This window comes from Tinamus guttatus, unplaced genomic scaffold, assembly GCF_059628265.1.
Source record: "Tinamus guttatus ecotype Peru unplaced genomic scaffold, ASM5962826v1 Tinamus_guttatus_pri_ptg000334l, whole genome shotgun sequence".
NCBI lineage: Eukaryota > Metazoa > Chordata > Aves > Tinamiformes > Tinamidae > Tinamus > Tinamus guttatus.
In genome coordinates this window covers 95,721-116,392 of record NW_028288868.1, presented here as the reverse complement: position 1 = coordinate 116,392, position 20,672 = coordinate 95,721, and the positions used below count along the sequence as shown (strand labels likewise).

The following is a 20,672-nucleotide window of genomic DNA, read 5'->3' as shown; positions in this document are numbered from 1 at the left end:
GTAACTCGTGAGGCGGCGGCCATGGCCCCGGGACCGGGACCGGGACCGGGACCGGGACCGGGACCGGGACCGGGGCCGGGGCCGGGGCCGGGGCCGGGACCGGGACCGGGACCGGGGCCGCCGTTGGTGCTGGCGCTGCTGATGCTGCGGGGGCTCCCCGGGGCGGCGGCGAGCGGTGAGTGCGGGATGGGGGAACCGGGACACCCTGTGCCCCCTCCTCGCCCCGGGCTGCCGTCGGCAGCGCCCGAGGAGCCGCTCGAACCGCGCCGGGACCCGTTGCCTCCCAGCCTCCCAGACGTCATGAGAGGACCCGCATCACCCTTGGCAGGAAGGACGGCGCCCAGCCAATGGGAGCGCGGGAAGGAAGAAGGGCGTGGCGCCGGGTTTTTGCTCTGCTCCGCCTCCCGCGGGGTAACTCGTGAGGCGGCGGCCATGGCCCCGGGACGGGGTCCGCGGCCGCCGTTGGTGCTGGCGCTGCTGCTGGGGCTCCCTGGGGCGACGGCGAGCGGTGAGTGCGGGATGGGGGAACCGGGACACCCTGTGCCCCCTCCTCGCCCCGGGCTGCCTTCGGCAGCGCCCGAGGAGCCGCTCGATCCGCGCCGGGACCCGTTGCCTCCCAGCCCCCCGGTTTCTCCCCGTGCTGCTGCTCCCCGACCCCTCCAAACCTTCCGACCCCCCTCAAGACCCGCAAACTCCCCCCAAACCCTCTCGCCTCTCCCTGGCCCCACGACTCTCCCTATGCCTCCCGGTTAATCCCCCTCTCCAAGCCGCCCCACCTCCCCCTGAAACTCCCTGCGCCCTCTGGGACCCCTGGGACCCTCTATTCCCCCCGCAACACGCCCCTATTCCCATGCCATAATGGGGACCTCCCCGAACTAAACCCCATTCCCCCCCCATCTGAACCCGCCCCGGGAGGTACCCCCCCAACCCATCCCCCTTGACGCCCCTCAGCTTCTGCTGCCTCCCCCCCCATAGCCCCTCACACCCTGCTTTTTATTCCCCTCTTCCACCAGGCCCGCACTCCCTGCGCTACTTCTATACCGGTGTGACGGAGCCCAGTGAGGGACAGCCCGCGTTTGTGGCCATGGGGGAGGTGGACGGACAGATCATTGATCGTTATGACAGTGAGATGCGGAGAGATGAACCCCGTGCAGCCTGGATGCAGAGGTCTGTAGATCTCCAGTACTGGGACAGGAACACCTGGATCTTCCAAGGCACCCAGCAGATTTTCCAGGGCAACCTGGACACACTGCAGAAACGCTACAACCAGAGCGGGGGTGAGTGCGGGATGGGACGGGGTGTCCAAGCCCTGCGAGGGCCCAGGCTGCCCCTGAGCCCCATCTGCCTCCCTGTGTCTCAGGGTACCACACGGTGCAGACCATGTACAGATGTGACCTCCTGGAGAACGGGGAGATCCGAGGATACAACCAGTATGCCTACGATGGGAGGGACTTTATCGCCCTGGACAAGGACACATTGACGTACACGGCAGCGGATGACGCTGCTGTAATCAGCAAGAGGAATTTGGAGCATGAAGGTGAGCCTGAGAGAATGAAGAACTACCTGGAGCACACCTGCATTGAGTGGCTGCGGAAATATGTGGAATACGGGAAGGCCGCGCTGGAGCGCAGAGGTGAGGGGAAGCAGGGAGCTCTTGGGGCCGGGTGGGTTAGCAGCACCGCCTGAGCTCATGTTGTCCCTCCAGAGCGCCCTGCTGTGAAAGTGTCGGGCAAGGAGAGCGCCGAGTTCCTGACCTTGTCGTGCCGGGCTCACGGCTTCTACCCGCAGCCCATCCAGCTCACGTGGCTGCGCGACGGCGTCGCCCAGGACATGGAGACGCGGCGGGGCAGCGTGGCACCCAACGGCGACGGCACCTACCACGCGTGGGCCACCATCGACGTGCTCCCAGCGCACGCGGCAAAGTACCAGTGCCGTGTGGAGCACGCCAGCCTCAAGGAGCCCGGCCTCTACTCCTGGGGTGAGCGCGGAGCTCGTGGGACACCCGCGGTGCTGGAGGCAGGACTGGGGCTTGTCGCTCACGGCCCCGCTCTCTTCTAGAGCCCGAGAGTAGCCTGATGGCCGCAGTCATCGGGGCCATCGTCGCCGTCCTCCTCGTCACTGCGATTATCGTCGGCATCATGGTCTGGAAGAAGTTTGCTGCCAAGAAGACCGGGACGGGCTACGCGGTGGCTGCAAGTGAGTGTCAGGGGGATGGTGCCAGTGGCTGCGGGGCCTCCATGTCCCCACATCCTTCGGTCTCACAGTCGCTCTTCTCTTTTAGGCCAGGACGGCGGCCAGGATGGCACCAGAGCGGGTGAGGACTCGTGCCGGGATGGACGGACACCCGTGGGTGCTAGGTCCCTCCCTTCCTTATTTGACTCCTCTTGTCCTTGCAGAGAGCAACACCGATGTCTAAGCACTGTCATCCCAGAGCAGCAGCACCTGCTGCCCTGAGCATGGCTGAATGGGCCATTTCATCCTTGGACGATTCCGAATCCCCCTTGACTCTTCCTGTTTGGATGTCGCCAGAGGAGCCCTTTTCATCCCTTCTCGTCAGCCCTCGCTTTCATCTCACAAATGAACCTCATCCGCACCCGCTTTTGGCCCTGGGAGGTAGCGAACGGTTCCTCGTTCTTCCCCCCGCCCTTTCGTAGGGCCCTCTTGCTCATCCTAATTTTTAGGATATCATTAATCAGCCAGTGAGTGGCCTTTGAGAGGTCCAATAAATCATGAGTCTCCCTTGGGCCGTGTCTGTCCTTCAAGGTCCCTCTTGTCCAAAAGTCTGGGAAGGGCGGAGAAGGGCCAGGAGCTGGCCGAGTGCCCCAGCTCCATAGGGTGTTGAGGAACTCCAAGAACAGAGACCCCCCACGAAGACCCTGGGTCCCCGCTCTACGCCCAGGACTCTTCTCCGGGGCACACGGAGCTTCCGTTGTGCCCATTGACTCTTCACCTGATGCCTCTTCCTGCGCCGGGCACCATCGGAGCGACTCCAGCTTCGTCCTCTTGTCAGTGAGGAGATCCCAAGACTGCGTCACCTCCACGACGAAGCCTCCCGGCTCTCCCCATGGGAGACGCTCCAGCCCCTTCATCCTCTTCCTCAAGCCCCTTCATCCTCTTCATCACTCCCAGCCCAACTTGCTCCCACGTCTCCACCTCTCTCTTGTCCCGGGCGCCCAGAGCGGGAGCGGAGGAGCAGGATCCGCTCCCTGGAGCTGCTGGGGCCGCCCCCACTCCCGCTCTGGGTTTTCTCGCCCGTTGCCAAAGACTCGCCCGTTCCCACGGCTGGACCCAACGCGGCTCCTCCCCTCCCGCCGCGCGGGGCAGCCGGGCCGGGCGCGGCGCCCGCTTTCGCTTTCGCCGCTCCACTACCTCCTCACTTGGATCTGCTTGGCACCCGGTGACGTCATGAGAGGACGCGCGTCGCCATTGGCGGGAGGGACGACGAACAGCCAATGGGAGCGCGGCGCGGGAATGGGAGGGGCGGGGCGGGGTGGTGTCGCTCGGTTCCGCTCCCCGTGAGGTAATTCGTGAGGCGGCGGCCATGGCCCCGGGGCCGGGACCGGGGCCGCCGTTGGTGCTGAAGCTGCTGCTGCTGCTGCGGGGACTCCCCGGGGCGACGGCGAGCGGTGAGTGCGAGATGGGGGGAACCGGGACACCCTGTGACCCCTCCCCTCCCCGGGCTGCCGTCGGCAGCGCCCGAGGAGCCGCTCGAACCGCGTCGGGACCCGCTGTCCCCCAACCCCCGCTTCCCCCCCGTGCTGCTGTCTCCTCGACTCCCCCAAACCTTCTGACCCCCCTCGAGACCCACTATCACCACCTCCAAACCCCCTCGCCTCCCCCCGGCCAGCCCTCATTCCTCCGGGTTAATCCCCGCCTCCAAGCTCCCGCACCTCCCCCGAAAGCCCCTGTACTCTCTGGGACTCCTAGAACGCTCATTCCTCCCCCCGCCAAGCCCCCCGTTCCCTCCCCATAATGGGGACCCCCCCCCAAACTAAACCCCATTCCCCCTCATCTTAATGCACCCTGGGAGGTGGCCCCCGACGTGATCCCCTTGACGCCCCTCAGCTCCTGCTGCCCCCCGCGGCATAGTCCCTCACACTCCCTTTTTTATCTCCCCCTTCCACCAGGCCCGCACTCCTTGCGCTACTTCTCTACCGGTGTGTCAGAGCCCAGTGAGGGGCAGCCCGCGTTTGTGATCGTGGGGGAGGTGGACAGAGAGGTGGTCTTCGTGCGCTACGACAGCGAGACACGGAGGATGGAGCCCCGTGTGCCCTGGGTGCGGGGGGCTGTCGATCCCCAGTACTGGGACAGGAACACCCAGATCGCACAGCGCCACCAGCACGTTTTCCACGTCGGCCTGGACACACTGCAGAAACGCTACAACCAGAGCGGGGGTGAGTGCGGGATGGGACAGGGTGTCCAAGCCCTGCGAGGGCCCAGGCTGCCCCTGAGCCCCATCTGCCTCCCTGTGTCTCAGGGTACCACACACGGCAAACCATGTACGGATGTGACCTCCTGGAGAACGGGGAGATCCAGGGGTTCCACCAGCAAGCCTATGATGGGAGGGACTTTATCGCCCTGGACAAGGACACATTGACGTACACGGCGGCGGATGACGCTGCTGTAATCAGCAAGAGGAAGTGGGAGCATGAGGGTCTTCCTGAGAGAGTGAAGAACTACCTGGAGCACACCTGCATTGAGTGGCTGCGGAAATATGTGGAATATGGGAAGGCCGCGCTGGAGCGCAGAGGTGAGGGGAAGGAGGGAGCTCTTGGGCCAGGTGAGTTGGCAGTGCCACCTGAGCTCGCACTGTCCCCGCAGAGCGTCCTGATGTGAAAGTGTCGGGCAAGGAGAGTGCCGAGTTCCTGACCTTGTCGTGCCGGGCTTACGGCTTCTACCCGCGGCCCATCCAGCTCACGTGGCTGCGCGATGGCGTCGCCCAGGAGATGGAGACGCGGCGGGGCAGCGTGGCGCCCAACAGCGACGGCACCTACCACGCGTGGGCCACCATCGACGTGCTCCCGGCGCACGCCGCGAAGTACCGTTGCCGCATGGAGCACGCCAGCCTCGAGGAGCCCGGCCTCTACTCCTGGGGTGAGCGCGGAGCTCGTGGGGCACCCGTGGTGCTGGAGGCAGGACTGGGGCTTGTCGCTCACGGCCCAGCTCTCTTCTAGAGCCCGAGAGTAGCCTGATGCCCGCAGTCATCGGGGCCATCGTCGCCGTCCTCCTCGTCACTGCGATTATCGTCGGCATCATGGTCTGGAAGAAGTTCGCTGCCAAGAAGACCGGGATGGGCTACGCGGTGGCCGCAAGTGAGTGTCAGGGGGATGGTGCCAGCAGCTGCGGGGCCTCAACGTCCCCACATCCTTTGGTCTCACAGTCGCTCTTCTCTTTTAGGCCAGGATGGCGGCCAGGACGGCAGAGCGGGTGAGGACTTGTGCCGGGATGGACGAACACCCGCGGGTGCTGGGTCCCTCCCTTCCTTATTTGACTCCTCTTGTCCTTGCAGAGAGCAACACCGATGTCTAAGCACTGTCATCCCAGAGCAGCAGCACCTGCTGCCCTGAGCATGGCTGAATGGGCCATTTCATCCTTGGACGCTTCCGAATCCCCCTTGACTCTTCCTGTTTGGATGTCGCCAGAGGAGCCCTTTTCATCCCTTCTCGTCAGCCCTCGCTTTCATCTCACAAATGAACCTCATCCGCACCCGCTTTTGGCCATGGGAGGTAGCGAACGGTTCCTCGTTCTTCCCCCCGCCCTTTCGTAGGGCCCTTTTGCTCATCCTAATTTTTAGGATATCATTAATCAGCCACTGAGTGGCCTTTGAGAGGTCCAATAAATCATGAGTCTCCCTTGGGCCGTGTCTGTCCTTCAAGGTCCCTCTTGTCCAAAAGTCTGGGAAGGGTGGAGAAGGGCCGGGAGCCGGCCGAGTGCCCCAGCTCCATAGGGTGTTGAGGAACTCCAAGAACAGAGACCCCCCACGAAGACCCTGGGTCCCCGCTCTGGGCCCAGGGCTCTTCTCTGGGGCACACGGAGCTTCCGTTGTCCCCATTGACTCTTCACCTGATGCCTCTTCCTGCGCTGGGCACCATCGGAGCGACTCCAGCTTCGTCCTCTTGTCAGTGAGGAGATCCCAAGACTGCGTCACCTCCACGACGAAGGCTCCCGGCTCTCCCCATGGGAGACGCTCCAGCCCCTTCATCGTCTTCCTCAAGCCCCTTCATCCTCTTCATCACCCCCTGCCCAACTTGCTCCCGCGTCTCCGGGCGCCCAGAGCGGGAGCGGAGGAGCAGGATCCGCTCCCTGGAGCTGCTGCGGCCGCTCCCGCTCTGGGTCTTCTCGCCCGTTGCCAAAGACTCGCCCGTTCCCACGGCTGGACCCAACGCGGCTCCTCCCGTCCCGCCGCGCGGGGCAGCCGGGCCGGGCGCGGCGCCCGCTTCGCGCTTTCGCCGCTCCACAACCTCCTTCGCCTGGATCTGCCTGGCACCCGGTGACGTCACGACAGGATGCGCGTCGCCATTGGCAGGAGGGACGACGAACAGCCAATGGGAGCGCGGGGCGGGAATGGGAGGGGCGGGGCGGGGAGGTGTCGCTCGGCTCCGCTCCCCGTGAGGTAACTCGTGAGGCGGCGGCCATGGTGCCGGTGCCGGGACCGGGACTGGGGCCGGGGCCGCCGTTGGTGCTGGCGCTGCTGACGCTGCTGCTGCTGCGGGGGCTCCCCGGGGCGACGGCGAGCGGTGAGTGCGGGATGGGGGGAACCGGGACACCCTGTGCCCCCTCCCCTCCCCGGGCTGCCGTCGGCAGCGCCCGAGGATCCGCTCGAACCGCGTCGGAACCCGCTGTCCCCCAACCCCCGCTTCCCCCCCGTGCAGCTCCGCGACCCCCCCCAAATCTCCCGATCCCCCTCAAGACCCGCAACCCCCTCCCCCAAAGCCCCACGCCTCCCCCCGGACCCACGGCTCTCCCCATTCCTCCCGGTTAATCCCCGCCTCCAAGCCGCCCCACCTCCCCCTGAAACTCCCTGGAACCTCCAGGACCCCTAGGACCCTCTATCCCCCACCCAAGCCCCCCGGTTAATCCCCCTATAATGGGGACTCCCGAACTAAACCCCATTTCCCCCCATCTGAACCCGCCCTGGGAGGGGACCCTCGACTTCACCCTCTTGATGCCCCTCAGCTCCTGCTGTCCCCCCGCAATAGCCCCTCACACCTCCCTTTTTATCTCCCCCTTCTGCCAGGCCCGCACTCCCTGCGCTACTTCTATACCGGTGTGACCGAGCCCAGTGAGGGGCAGCCTGCATTCGTGGCCGTGGGGGAGGTGGATGGACAGATCATTGATCGTTATGACAGTGAGATGCGGAGAGATGAACCCCGTGCAGCCTGGATGCAGCAGGAGGGTCAGGAGTACTGGGACAGGCAGACCCAGATTCTACACGGCACCCAGCAGGTTTTCCATGACGACCTGGACACACTGCAGAAACGCTACAACCAGAGCGGGGGTGAGTGCGGGATGGGACAGGGTGTCCAAGCCCTGCGAGGGCCCAGGCTGCCCCTGAGCCCCATCTGCCTCCCTGTGTCTCAGGGTACCACACATGGCAGCGCATGTACGGATGTGACCTCCTGGAGAACGGGGAGATCCAGGGATACGACCAGCATGCCTACGATGGGAGGGACTTTATCGCCCTGGACAAGGACACATTGACGTACACGGCAGCGGATGATGTTGCTGTAATCACCAAGAGGAAGTGGGAGCATGAGAGTGTTCCTGAAGGAAGGAAGAACTTCCTGGAGCACATCTGCATCGAGTGGCTGCGGAAATATGTGGAGTACGGGAAGGCCACGCTGGAGCGGAGAGGTGAGGGCGAGGAGGGAGCTCTTGGGGCCGGATGATTTGGCAGCGCCGCCTGAGCTCGCGCTGTCCCCGCAGAGCGCCCTGATGTGAAAGTGTCGGGCAAGGAGAGCGCCAAGTTCCTGACCTTGTCGTGCCGGGCTCACGGCTTCTACCCACGGCCCATCCTGCTCACGTGGCTGCGTGACGGCGTCGCCCAGGACATGGAGACGCGGCGGGGCAGCGTGGCGCCCAACAGCGACGGCACCTACCACGCGTGGGCCACCATTGACGTGCTCCCGGCGCACGCGGCGAAGTACCGTTGCCGCGTGGAGCATGCCAGCCTCGAGGAGCCCGGCCTCTACTCCTGGGGTGAGCGCGGAGCTCGTGGGGCACCCGCGGTGCTGGAGGCAGGACTGGGGATGGCGCTCACGGCCCCGCTCTCTTCTAGAGCCCGAGAGTAGCCTGATGGCCGCAGTCATCGGGGCCATCGTCGCCGTCCTCCTCGTCACTGCGATTATCGTCGGCATCATGGTCTGGAAGAAGTTTGCTGCCAAGAAGACCGGGACGGGCTACGCGGTGGCTGCAAGTGAGTGTCAGGGGGATGGTGCCAGCGGCTGCGGGGCCTCCATGTCCCCACATCCTTCGGTCTCACAGTCGCTCTTCTCTTTTAGGCCAGGACGGCGGCCAGGATGGCACCAGAGCGGGTGAGGACTCGTGCCGGGATGGACGGAGACCCGCGGGTGCTGGGTCCCTCCCTTCCTTATTTGACTCCTCTTGTCCTTGCAGAGAGCAACACCGATGTCTAAGCACTGCCACTCCAGAGCAGCAGCACCTGCTGCGCTGAGCATGGCTGAATGGGCCATTTCATCCTTGGAATCTTCCGAATCCCCCTTGACTCTTCCTGTTTGGGTGTCGCCAGAGGAGCCCTTTTCATCCCTTCTCGTCAGCCCTCGCTTTCATCTCACAAATGAACCTCATCCGCACCCGCTTTTGGCCCTGGGAGGTAGCGAACGGTTCCTCGTTCTTCCCCCCGCCCTTTCGTAGGGCCCTTTTGCTCATCCTAATTTTTAGGATATCATTAATCAGCCACTGAGTGGCCTTTGGGAGGTCCAATAAATCATGAGTCTCCCTTGGGCCGTGTCTGTCCTTCAAGGTCCCTCTTGTCCAAAAGTCTGGGAAGGGCGGAGAAGGGCCAGGAGCTGGCCGAGGGCCCCAGCTCCATAGGGTGTTGAGGAACTCCAAGGACAGAGACCCCCCACGAAGACCCTGGGTCCCCGCTCTGCGCCCAGGACTCTTCTCCGGGGCACACGGAGCTTCCGTTGTGCCCATTGACTCTTCACCTGATGCCTCTTCCTGCGCCGGGCACCATCGGAGCGACTCCAGCTTCGTCCTCTTGTCAGTGAGGAGATCCCAAGACTGCGTCACCTCCACGACGAAGGCTCCCGGCTCTCCCCATGGGAGACGCTCAGCCCCTTCATCCTCTTCATCACTCCCTGCCCAACTTGCTCCCGCGTCTCCGGGCGCCCAGAGCGGGAGCGGAGGAGCAGGATCTGCTCCCTGGAGCTGCTGCGGCCGCTCCCGCTCTGGGTCTTCTCGCCCGTTGCCAAAGACTCGCCCGTTCCCACGGCTGGACCCAACGCGGCTCCTCCCGTCCCGCCGCGCGGGGCAGCCGGGCCGGGCGCGGCGCCCGCTTCGCGCTTTCGCTTTCGCCGCTTCGCCACCTTCGCCTGGATCTGCCTGGCACCCGGTGACGTCATGAGAGGACCCGCATCACCATTGGCAGGAAGGACGGCGCCCAGCCAATGGGAGCGCGGGGCGCGAAGGAAGAAGGGCGTGGCGCGGGGTTGTTGTTCTGCTCCGCTCCCCGTGAGGTAACTCGTGAGGCGGCGGCCATGACCCCGGGACCGGGGCCGCCGTTGGCGCTGCTGCTGCTGCTGCTGCTGCTGCTGCTGCTGCGGGGGCTCCCCGGGGCGACGGCGAGCGGTGAGTGCGGGGTGGGGGGAACCGGGACACCCTGTGCCCCCCTGCCCGCCCCGGGCTACCCGAGAAGCCGCTCGAACCGCGCCGGGACCCGTTGCCCGCCCACAGCCCCCCGGTTCCCCCGGTGCTACTGCCCACGACCCCCAAAACGTCACGACCTCCCTCGCGTCCCGCTACCTCCCCAACCTCTCTTCCTTCCCCCCGGCCCCACTGTCTCCCCCAGTTCCTCCCGGTTAATCCCCGTCCCCTGCTCCCCAATGCCTCCCACGTCTCCCTGAAACCCCCTGCAGCCCCGGGGACCCGCTCTGTGCCCCGATATCCTCCTTCCCCCCGCCTAGTGGGGACCCCCCGAACTAAACCCCATTACCCCCCATCTGAACCCACGCTGGGAGGTGCCCTCCTACTTGACCCCCTTGACTCCCCCCAGCTCCTGCTGTGTCCCCCCTCCCCCACCTCTAATAGGCCCTCCCACCTCCCTTTTTATCCCCCTCTTCCACCAGGCCTGCACTCCCTGCGGTACTTCTATACCGGCATGACGGAGCCCAGTGAGGGGCAGCCCACGTTCGTGGTCATAGGGGAGGTGGATGGAGAGGTGGTCTTTGTGCGCTACGACAGTGAGACGCGGAAGATGGAGCCCCATGTGCCCTGGATGCAGCAGGAGGGTCAGGAGTACTGGGACAGGCAGACCCGGAACCTCCAGGGCGCCCAGCAGATTTTACACGATGACCTGGAAAAACTGCAGAAACGTTACAACCAGAGCGGGGGTGAGTGCGAGGTGGGATGGGGTGTCCAAGCCCTACGACGGCATGGGCTGCCTCTGAGCCCCATCTGCCTCCCTGTGTCTCAGGGTACCACACGGTGCAGCGCACGTACGGATGTGACCTCCTGGAGAACGGGGAGATCCGAGGATACGACCAGCATGCCTACGATGGGAGGGACTTTATCGCCCTGGACAAGGACACATTGACGTACACGGCGGCGGATGACGGTGCTGTAATCACCAAGAGGAAGTGGGAGCATGAGGGAGAGCCTGAGAGAAAGAAGAACTACCTGGAGCACACCTGCATTGAGTGGCTGCAGAAATATGTGGAATATGGGAAGGCTGCGCTGGAGCGGAGAGGTGAGGGGAAGGAGGGAGCTCTTGGGGCCGGATGGGTTGGCAGCACCGCCTGAGCTTGTGTCGTCTCCTCAGAGCGTCCTGATGTGAAAGTGTCAGGCAAGGAGAGCGCCGAGTTCCTGACCTTGTCATGCCGGGCTTACGGCTTCTACCCGCGACCCATCCTGCTCACGTGGCTGCGCGACGGCGTCGCCCAGGAGATGGAGACGCGGCGGGGCAGCGTGGCGCCCAACAGCGACAGCACCTACCACGCGTGGGCCACCATCGACGTGCTCCCGGCGCACGCGGCAAAGTACCAGTGCCGCGTGGAGCATGCCAGCCTCGAGGAGCCCGGCCTCTACTCCTGGGGTGAGCGCAGAGCTCGTGGGGCACCCGTGGTGCTGGAGGCAGGACTGGGGCTTGTCGCTCACGGCCCCGCTCTCTTCTAGAGCCCGAGAGTAGCCTCATGCCCGCAGTCATCGGGGCCATCGTCGCCATCCTCCTCGTCACCGCGATCATCGTCGGCGTCGTGCTCTGGAAGAAATTCACTGCCAAGAAGACCGGGAAGGGCTACGCGGTGGCCGCAAGTGAGCGTCAGGGGGATGGTGCCAGCGACTGCGTGGCCTCCGTGTCCCCACATGCTTCGGTCTCACAGTCGCTCTTCTCTTTTCGGCCAGGACAGCGGTCAGGACAGCTCCGGAGCGGGTGAGGATTCGTGACGGGATGGACGGACACCTGTGGGTGCTGGGTCCTTCCCTTCCTTCCTTCCTTATTTGTCTCCTCTTGTCCTTGCAGGTAGCAAAATCCCCCTCTAAGCACTGCTACCCCAGAGCAGCAGCACCCGCCACCCCGAATGTGGCTGAACCAGCCCCGTTTCATCCTTGGATGCTTCTGGATTCCGCTCAGCTCTTCCTGCTTCAGTGTTGCCGCAGGAGCTGTTTTCATCCCTTCTCATTAGCCCTCGCTTTCATTGCACGAGTGAGCCTTGTCCACACCAGCTTTTAGCCCTGGGGGGGTAGCGAGTGGCTCCTTGTTCTTCCTCCCACTTTTAGAGACCATTTTACTCATCTTAATTTTGGTGGTGTCATTAATCAACCACTGGTTGGTCCTTGAGGGCTTCAATAAATCATGGGTCTCCCTTCGGCTGCATCTGTTCTTCAAGGTTCCCCTTGTCCGAAAGTCTGGGAAGGGTGGAGAAGGGCCAGGAGCTGGCTGAGGGCCCCAGCTCTGTAGGGGTGTTGAGGAACTCCAAGGACAGAGACCCCATGAGGCCCTGGGTCCATGCTTGGGGCCTGGGACTCTTCTCCAGGGCACACGAAGCTTCCATTGTGCCCATTGACTCTTTGCCCGCTGCCTCTTCCTGCGCTGGGCACGGTCAGAGCAACTCCGGCCTCGTCCTCTTGTCACTGAGGAGATCCCAACTGTGTCACCTCCAAGATGAAGGCTCCTGGCTCTCCCCATGGGAGACGCTCCAGCCCCTTCATCCTCTTCCTCAAGCCCCTTCATCCTCTTCATCACCCCCAGCCCAACTTGCTCCCTCGTCTCCACCTCTCTCTTGTCCTGGGCGCCCAGAGCGGGAGCGGAGGAGCAGGATCCGCTCCCTGGAGCTGCTGCAGCCGCTCCCACTCTGGGTCTTCTCGCCCGTTGCCAAAGACTCGCCTGTTCCCACCATTGAACCCAACACGGTTCCTCCCCGTCCCCGACGGCGCCCTGGCGCGGTCCAACGTCCGCAGGGACGCTGCGTCCCTCCCCATTGTCCCCGTACGAACCAGACTCATCACTGCTGCCAACCCCTTTATTTCCCACGGTGGCAGCAGCGTCACTCTCGGCGCTCGCCCCGCACCAAGCGCGTGTAGTGCCCGCCACGCGCCAGCAGCACGGTGCACGCGCCACCACCCAGCACCGCTTGCTGCAGCTGCGGGGACACCGGCGTGGGGACATCAGCGCCCATGGACACCCAGATCCCTCCGTGCACTTCTGGTGCCCACTGCGATTTCGTACTCAGCATCCTGCACCTCATCAATGTGACCGTTGTTGGTGTCATGATTTGGAAGAAGAAATTCGCTGACAGGAAGACCGGGAAGGGCTACGTGGTGACTGCAGGTGTCAGCAGAGGGGATGGTACCAGGGGCCACGGGGCCACCATCTCCCTGTCTCCTCCACTCTCACAACCGCTCTTCTCCTTTAGGCTCTGGGTCAAGTCTATTCTGGACTGGGTAAGGATTCGGCTCCCCTGGGATTGGAAGATGCTCCCGGCCGCGTTTCGGGATCACACTCTGGTTTGGTGGATGAACAAGTTTCACTCCAACTTGGCGGATGAGGTTTCCTGGGGCTCTTGTGTGGTTTAATAAAGTGCCTGAGTGCCCGTCCTGCTCCCTGCATGTATCCAGCACCCTCGGGATTTGGAGCCTCCAAATTTGGAGCCTCCAGGAACGGGATGTTCCTGTTACGGATCTGATGCGGAGCCTCCGTCGATGGTTTAATCCAGAGTCTGTGCGCGCAGTAGGGGGTGGTTGGGATTAAGGTTTTGAGTAGGAAAATGAAGCAAAAAATGACGATTTGACGAGCCTGAGGAACGGGGCCCGGCGATTCGCCGGCGGCAACGGGGAGGGGCGGGGCCAAGAGGGGCGGGACCTGGGTAGTGGGCGGGGCGGGGCGCAGGAGGAGGGGCGGAGCCGTGGGCGTGGCCGAGGCGGACGGGGCCATGGGCCAGGCGGAGCCGTGGGCGACGGGGCGGGGCCGTGGGCGGGGCGGAGCCCCGGGGAAGGCGGGGCTTTGTCCGGTGCGTAGCCTCGGTGGGCGGGGCGTGGCCCCTCCCCTTTCCCCGCGCCGCTTTCGCTTTCCGAGAAGCGGCGGCGGCGGCAGCGCGGAGCGATGGGGCTGGCGGCAACGGGACCGGAACCGGGGCCGGAACCGGGTCCGGGTCCGGGTCCGACCCGGCGGCTCCTGCGCCGGCTGAGCCCCGAGTGGCGCCGCTGCGCGGCGGTGGTGACGCTGCTGGTGGCCTCGGCGCTCGGTACCGGGATGCGCGGGACGGGGGCGGGTAGAACCGGGCGAGGCGGCGGGGACGGGGCGGGTAGGACCAGGCGGGGAGGGGGGCAGAAGGATGGCGGGGAGGGCAGGATGAGGGAGGGGGACTTTGGAATCCCAGGAATCTGGGATCGGGATTGAGTATTTGGAGGGGGCGGCAGCATCTGGTGCATTGGGGGGGGCACCCCCCCCATCCATCCAGGGACCCAGGCGTCCTGTGCCCCCCTCCCCAGCCGAGGTGACCGTCCCCTACTACACGGGCCGCGTCACCGACCGCCTGGCGGATGCCGCCGACGCGGCCACCGTGGCCGGCGTCATCCAGACCATGGTGCTGCTGGCGCTGGGCAGGTACCACCCGCGTGTCCCCTCCGCCCGAAAAATAAGTCGCCGCTGCCACTGTCCCGGGTGTCCCCAACGCTGTCCCCTCCCCGGCAGCGCCACCAGCGAGTTGCTCTGCGACCTGCTCTACAGAGGGGTGGTGACGCGGGCGCACGCGCGGCTGCAGCGCGACGTCTTCGCTGCCGTCCTGCGCCAGGACGTCGCCTTCTTCCAGGCCACCGGCACCGGTGAGCGCCGGGGACACGGAAGCGGGTGGCAGGGGATGCAGTGCGGGGGTCGTTTTGTCACCGGTGTCGCGCAGGGGACATCACGTCGCGGGTGACGGGGGACGCGGAGGTGGTGAGCGCGGCGCTGGCCGAGGAGCTCAACCTGCTGCTGTGGTACGGGGCGCGCGGCGGGTGCCTGGCGGCCGCCATGGCCACCGTGTCCCCCCGCCTGGCCCTCGTCACCTGCCTCGCGCTGCCCCTCATGGTGGTGCTGCCCGAGGCCATCGGCCGCTTCGAAAAGGTACCGCTGCCAATGGCACCCGTGGGGGCCACCAAGTGCCCTGGTCCCCGTTGTCCTCTCCATGGTGGCCTCCTCCCATCCCTTCCATATCCCCAATGTCCCCTCCATGTCCCCACTTCCCCTCCCCACACCTTGCCCTCCCACCCTCCTATGTCCCCAAAGTCCCCCGAGTTTCCCCAGTGTCCCCTCCATGGCCTTATGACCCTCTCCCTGCACCCTGCTCCTTTCATGTCCCCAATGTCCCCGCGTGTCCCCAATGTCCTCTCCATGGCCCCATGGCCCTCTCCCTGCACCCTGCTCCTTCCATGTCCCCAAAGTCCCCCACGTGTCCCCAGTGTTCCCCTCCATGGCCCCATGGCCCTCTCCCTGCACCCTGCCCCTCCCATGTCCCCAATGCCCCCGTGTGCCCCCAATGTCCCCTCCATGGCCCCATGGCCCTCTCCCTGCACCCTGCCCTTCCCATGTCCCCTGTGTGTCCCCAATGTCCCCTCCATGTCCCCATGACCCTCTCCCTGCACCCTGCCCTCCCATGTCCCCGATGTCCCCCATGTGTTCCCAATGTCCCCTGAGTGTCCCCGCTTCCCCTCCCCGCACCCCGCCCTCCCCCCCACCCCCATGTCCCCACTGTCCCCCCGCGTGTCCCCAACGTCCCCTGCGTGTCCCCGCGCAGCGCCTGGCGCGGCAGGTGCAGGACGCGCTGGCCCGGGCCAACGAGGTGGCACTTGAGACGTTCCGGGCCATGGGCACCGTGCGCAGCTTCGCCAACGAGGCCGGCGCCGCCGGGCGCTACCGGGGCCACCTGGATGTCATCCGGCGGCTCCACCAGCGCGAGGCCAGCGCCCGCGTGGCTGCGTTCTGCACCGGCAGTGTACGGGGACATGGGAACACGGGGGCGTGGCGATGTGGGGACATGGGGATGTGGGGACATGGGGGCGTGGGGACATGGGGGCATGGGGACACGGGGCCGTGGGGACACATGGACACAGGGATGTGGGGATGCAAGGCATGGGGATGTAGGGACTTGGAGACGCGGGGACATGGGGACACAGGTACATGGGGACGTGGGGATGTGGGGACATAGGGGCATGGGGACACGGGGGCGTGGGGACACGAGGGCGTGGGGACACGTGGACACAGGGACGTGGGGACACGGGGATACAGGGCATGGGGACGTGGGGACACAGGGATGTGGGGACACGAGGATGCACTGGCATGGAGATGCGGGGACATGGGCACGAAGGGACATGGGGACGCAGGGACTCACGGATGCAGTGGCATGGGGACGTGGGGACACGAGGATGGGGGACATGGGGACGCAGCAGCATGAGGTTGTGGTAACTTGAGGATCCAGGATATGGGGAGCCTAATGGTGGAACTGGGGACACGGTGGCATTGGGAACATGGTGGCACGATGGCACCAGGGATGCGATGGCGCCGGGACTCTGGGACACGAGGGACGTGGTGACACAGGGGATGTTGGGGACATAGGGACACGGGGCGGTGACAGCGGGGCCGGGACCGCCGTGTCCCCACCCACGGTGACATTCCCACGGTGTCCCCAGCTCTCGGGGTTGGCGCTGCGCGTGGGGATCCTCTTCTACGGGGGCCACCTTGTCACCGAGGGCCACCTCAGCACCGGCGACCTTGTCACCTGCATCCTCTACCAGATGCAGTTCACGGATGCCGTGGAGGTGACAGGACACCCGGCCTGCCCCACGTGTCCCCTCCGTGTCCCCCCCCATGCTGTGTCCCCATGTCCCCCCACTGCATCCTCCTCTCCGTGTCCCCATGTCCTCTTTGCTGTGTCATTCTGTGTCCCCATGATCTCCCTTCCACCTCCCCCTGTTGTCCCCATGCTCTTCCATCCATGTCCCCATGTCCTCCCTGCTGTGTCCCCATGTTCCCCCCCCAGGACATTCTCCCCGTGTCCTCCCTGCTGTGTCATTCCCTGTCCCCAATGTCCTCCCCTCTGTGTCCCCGACATCCTCTCCTCCATATCCCCAACGTTCTCCCCTCCACATCCCCATGTCCCTTCTTCATGTCCCCCATGTCCTCCTCTCCATGTCCCCAAGGTCCTCCCTTCCATGTCCCCAACGTCCTCTTCTCCACATCTCCACGTCCCTCCATGTCCTTCATGTCCCCCATGTCCTCCTCTCCATGTCCCCAACATTGTCCCTCCGTGTCCCCCTGTCCCCAACGTCCCCACTGTCCCCAGGTGCTGCTCTCGCACTACCCCAAGGTGACCAAGGCCGTGGGCGCCTCGGAGAAGCTCTTTGAGTACCTGGAGCGGGTGCCGCGCATGGCGCCCTCGGGGACGCTGGCACCGCGGGACCTCCAGGGCCACCTGCAGCTCCTCGACGTCTGGTTCTCCTACCCCGGCCGCGAGGAGCCCGTGCTCAAGGTGGGCAACACTGCGGGTGGCACCGCGGGTGGCACCGCAGGCCATGGGACCTTGTGCCACCCTTGGGGACGCTGCAGTGGCTCCGTGTTGGCCTGTGGGGCTGCTGGGTTGGCCTGGGGGACACTGGGATGGATCAAGGGACACTGGGATGCCCTGGGTGCCACCACGATGCCATGGGGGTGATGCCATGTGGGACACCCCAGGGGACACCAAGACACCATGGGTGTCATCATGATGACACAGTGGTTGATGCAACCTGGTGCCACCTTGGGTGCCACCATGACACCGTGGTTGCCAACCTGACACCACATGGTTGATGCAACCTGGTGCCACCATGACGCCGTGGTTGCCACCACGATGATGCCACATGGTTGATGCAACTTGGTGCCACCACGATGCTGTGGTTGACACCACGATGATGTCACATGGTTGATGCTACCTGGTGCCACCATGACGCCATGGTTGCCACCATGATGCCACATGGTCGATGCAACCCAGTGCCCCCCGAGTGCCACCATGATGCTGTGGTTGACACCATGATGATGCCACAGTTGATGCAACTGGGTGCCACCATGATGCCGTGGTTGCCACCACGATGCCATGTGGTCGACGCAACCCAATGCCCCCCGGGTGCCACCCACCCGCTGTCACCTCCACCCACGTTGACCCCCGGGCCCCGCGCAGGGCGTCTCGCTGGAGCTGCGCCCGGGCGAGGTCCTGGCGCTCGTGGGCGCCGCGGGCAGCGGCAAGAGCACCCTGGTGGCCCTGCTGCAGCGGCTGCACGAGCCCACGCACGGCCACCTCCTCCTGGACGGCCGCGAGCTGCACGACTACACGCTGGCCTTCCTGCGCGCCCAGGTGAGCCCCGGCGTCCCCTCGTCACCGCGCGTGTCCCCGTCACCGCGCGCGTCCCCAACCGTCCCCTCTGTGCGGCCGCAGGTGGTGGCCGTGCGGCAGGAGCCGACGCTCTTCGCCCGCTCCATCCACGACAACGTGGCCCTGGGCGCGCGCGGCCGGAGTCGGCGCGACGTGGAGGCGGCCGCGCGGCGTGCCGGCGCCCACGGCTTCATCGCGCGCCTGCGCCGCGGCTACGACACCGGTACGCGCCCGCGTCACCCTCAGTCACTCTTGTCCCCCCGTCATTGTCACCTATTGGGTGCTGAGTGTCCCCGCGCGCTCGCATGCGCTCCCGCAAACCCCATCAAGCTCAGTGGCTTCATTCCCCCTTTGTCATTGTCACCTCTAGTTGTGTTAAGTGTCCCCGCGCGCTCGCGCGCGTTCCTGCAAGCCCCATCGAGCTCGGTGGCTTCGTCCCCCTTTGTCATTGTCACCTATGGGGTGCTGAGTGTCCCCGCGCTCTCGCACACACTCCCGCAAACGCCAGTGACTCGGTGGCCTTGTCACCCTCATGCCCCTTTGTCACTGTCACCTATGGGGGTGTTAATTGTCCCCGCATATTCCCACAGATGCCATCGAGCTCAGTGGCCTCGTCCCCATTGACCCCCTTGTCATTGTCACCCATGGGAGTACTGAGTGTCCCCATGTGCTCCTGCAGACTCCAGCGCGCTTGGCGGCCTCGTTCCCCCTTGTCCCCCTTTGTCATTGTCACCTATGGGGGTGCTGAGCGTCCCCGCGTGTCCCCGCAGACGCCGGCGAGCTCGGTGGCCTCGTGTCCGGGGGACAGCGCCAGGCGGTGGCCATCGCACGGGCCCTGCTGCGTGACCCCCGCGTCCTCGTCCTTGACGACCCCACGAGCGCCCTGGACGTCGAGGCCCAGCTGCAGGTGGCCACACGTGGTGGCCCTCGGTCCTCGTGTCCCCTTGGCGCCCCCTCCCCATGTCCCCTCTGTCCCCAGCATCCCAGGTGTCCCCATCCCCAGGGCACCTCTCCCTTGTCCCCAGGGTACCTGTCCCTTGTCCGCAGGGTCACCTTGGTCCCCAGGGTCCCTGTGCCCCAGGTCTCTGTCCCTGGGTCCCCGCTTTGTCCCCAGTGTCCTCCCTTTGTCCCCAGGCTCTTCGCTTTGTCCCTAGAAGCCATGTCCCCATTTCCCCCCTGTTCCCAGGGTCCCCATCCTTGTCCCCTGGATCCCTCCCATTATCCGAAGGGACCCTGTCCAATGTCTCCAGGGTCTCCCCTTGTCCCCAGAATCCCTGTCCTGGGTCCCCTCTGTCCCCAGGGTCCCCTCCCTTGTCCCCAGGGTCCCCCCATTGTCCCCAGAGTCCCTGCCCTGGGTCCCCTCTGTCCCCAGGGTCCTCATCCTTGTCCCCAGGTCCTTGTCCTCAGAGTCCCTGTCCAATGTCACCAGGGTCCCCTCCTTGTCCCCAGGGTCCCTATCCCCAGGTCCCCTCTGTCCCCAGGGTCCCCCCATTGTCCCCAGAATCCCTGCCCTGGGTCCCCTCTGTCCCCAGGGTCCCCATCCTTGTCCCCGGGGCCTTGTCCTCAGAGTCCCTGTCCAATGTCCCCAGGGTCCCCCCATTGTCCCCAGGGTCCCTATCCCCAGGTCCTCTCTGTCCCCAGGGTCCCCTCCCTTGTCCCCAGGTTCCCCCCCTTGTCCCCAGGTCTCCCTCCCTCCTCATTCTCAGAGTCCCCATCCTCGTCCCCAGTGTCCCCTTGTCCCCAGTGTCCCCACATCCCCATCCCAGCCCCCTCGTGTCCCTGTCCCCCTTTATCCCCAGTGTCCCCACATCCCACCGGTGTCCCCACGGGTGACCGGGGGGGGGGAAGTCCCCGTGTCCGCCCCCCACCCCGGGCTCACGTCCCCATGGGTGTCCCCGCAGGTGCAGCGGGCGGTGGCGGCCGGGGGCCGCGCGGTGCTGGTGGCCACGGCCCGGCCGGCGCTGGCCACGGCCGCCGACCGCGTCGCGGTGCTCGAGGGGGGCCGCGTGGCCGAGCTGGGGTCCCCAGGCGACCTCCTGCGCCAGCGCGGGCCCTTCTGGAGCTTCGTGCAGGCGGGAGGGGACCCCGCGGCGGGACCCGGGGGACAATAGGACAATAAAGGAGCCTTTTGTAGCCGGCGTGGGGTGACTTGGGGCGCGGGCGTCACGCGTGGGGGCAGGATGGAGGGGGGGGCGCAGCGCCCACGGGTGCGGGTTTGGGGGGGGCGGGAGGGCAGCGCCTGGTCCCTCCCCCCAACCTTTCGGCTTTCGCGGGCGCTCATTGGCCGAACGCGCCCCGCGTCATCGGTTGCCGGGTAGATGGAGCCGGAGCAGGTTGGAGCGGCCGGGGGAGGGGCCGGGGCGGTCGGGGCGTGGCCGGGGCGGTCGGGGGCGTGGCCGTGGGCGGAGCCGGGGCGGTCCGGGGCGGAGCTCTGGGCGTGGCGGGAGATGAAAGCGAAAGTGGCGCGGAGCGGCGCGGGACGTGGGGCGGCGGCACCGGTACCGCATCGAACCCAACCGGACCGAGGCGAACTGGACCGGACCGGACCGGAGCGACCCGAACTGGACCCACCGAACCGAACTGGACCAAACCGAACCAGATTGAAGCGGACGG

At 65.7% G+C, this 20,672-nt stretch overlaps 3 protein-coding genes across 3 annotated transcripts; all 3 read left to right on the top strand.

Moving 5' to 3' along the window:
• The first annotated feature begins 432 nt into the window (after nucleotides 1-432).
• Nucleotides 433-2,454, top strand: LOC148593746 (class I histocompatibility antigen, F10 alpha chain-like). Its single transcript, XM_088529619.1, has 6 exons — nucleotides 433-508; nucleotides 1,014-1,277; nucleotides 1,361-1,633; nucleotides 1,706-1,978; nucleotides 2,059-2,196; nucleotides 2,282-2,454. Exons 1-6 carry the CDS (start codon nucleotides 433-435, stop codon nucleotides 2,452-2,454), a joined length of 1,197 nt encoding a protein of 398 aa, XP_088385745.1.
• A 1,087-nt stretch (nucleotides 2,455-3,541) lies between these two features.
• Nucleotides 3,542-5,529, top strand: LOC148593745 (class I histocompatibility antigen, F10 alpha chain-like). The gene is made up of 7 exons (XM_088529617.1): nucleotides 3,542-3,626; nucleotides 4,128-4,394; nucleotides 4,478-4,750; nucleotides 4,822-5,094; nucleotides 5,175-5,330; nucleotides 5,398-5,427; nucleotides 5,510-5,529. Exons 1-7 carry the CDS (start codon nucleotides 3,542-3,544, stop codon nucleotides 5,527-5,529), a joined length of 1,104 nt encoding a protein of 367 aa, XP_088385743.1.
• Nucleotides 5,530-12,855: 7,326 nt separating this feature from the next.
• TAP1 (transporter 1, ATP binding cassette subfamily B member) lies at nucleotides 12,856-20,170 on the top strand. The gene is made up of 12 exons (XM_088529630.1): nucleotides 12,856-13,122; nucleotides 13,757-13,922; nucleotides 14,170-14,284; nucleotides 14,372-14,502; nucleotides 14,577-14,782; nucleotides 15,453-15,650; nucleotides 16,345-16,473; nucleotides 16,998-17,183; nucleotides 17,868-18,041; nucleotides 18,123-18,282; nucleotides 18,830-18,966; nucleotides 19,961-20,170. Exons 1-12 carry the CDS (start codon nucleotides 12,856-12,858, stop codon nucleotides 20,168-20,170), a joined length of 2,079 nt encoding a protein of 692 aa, XP_088385756.1.
• Nucleotides 20,171-20,672: the final 502 nt, after the last annotated feature.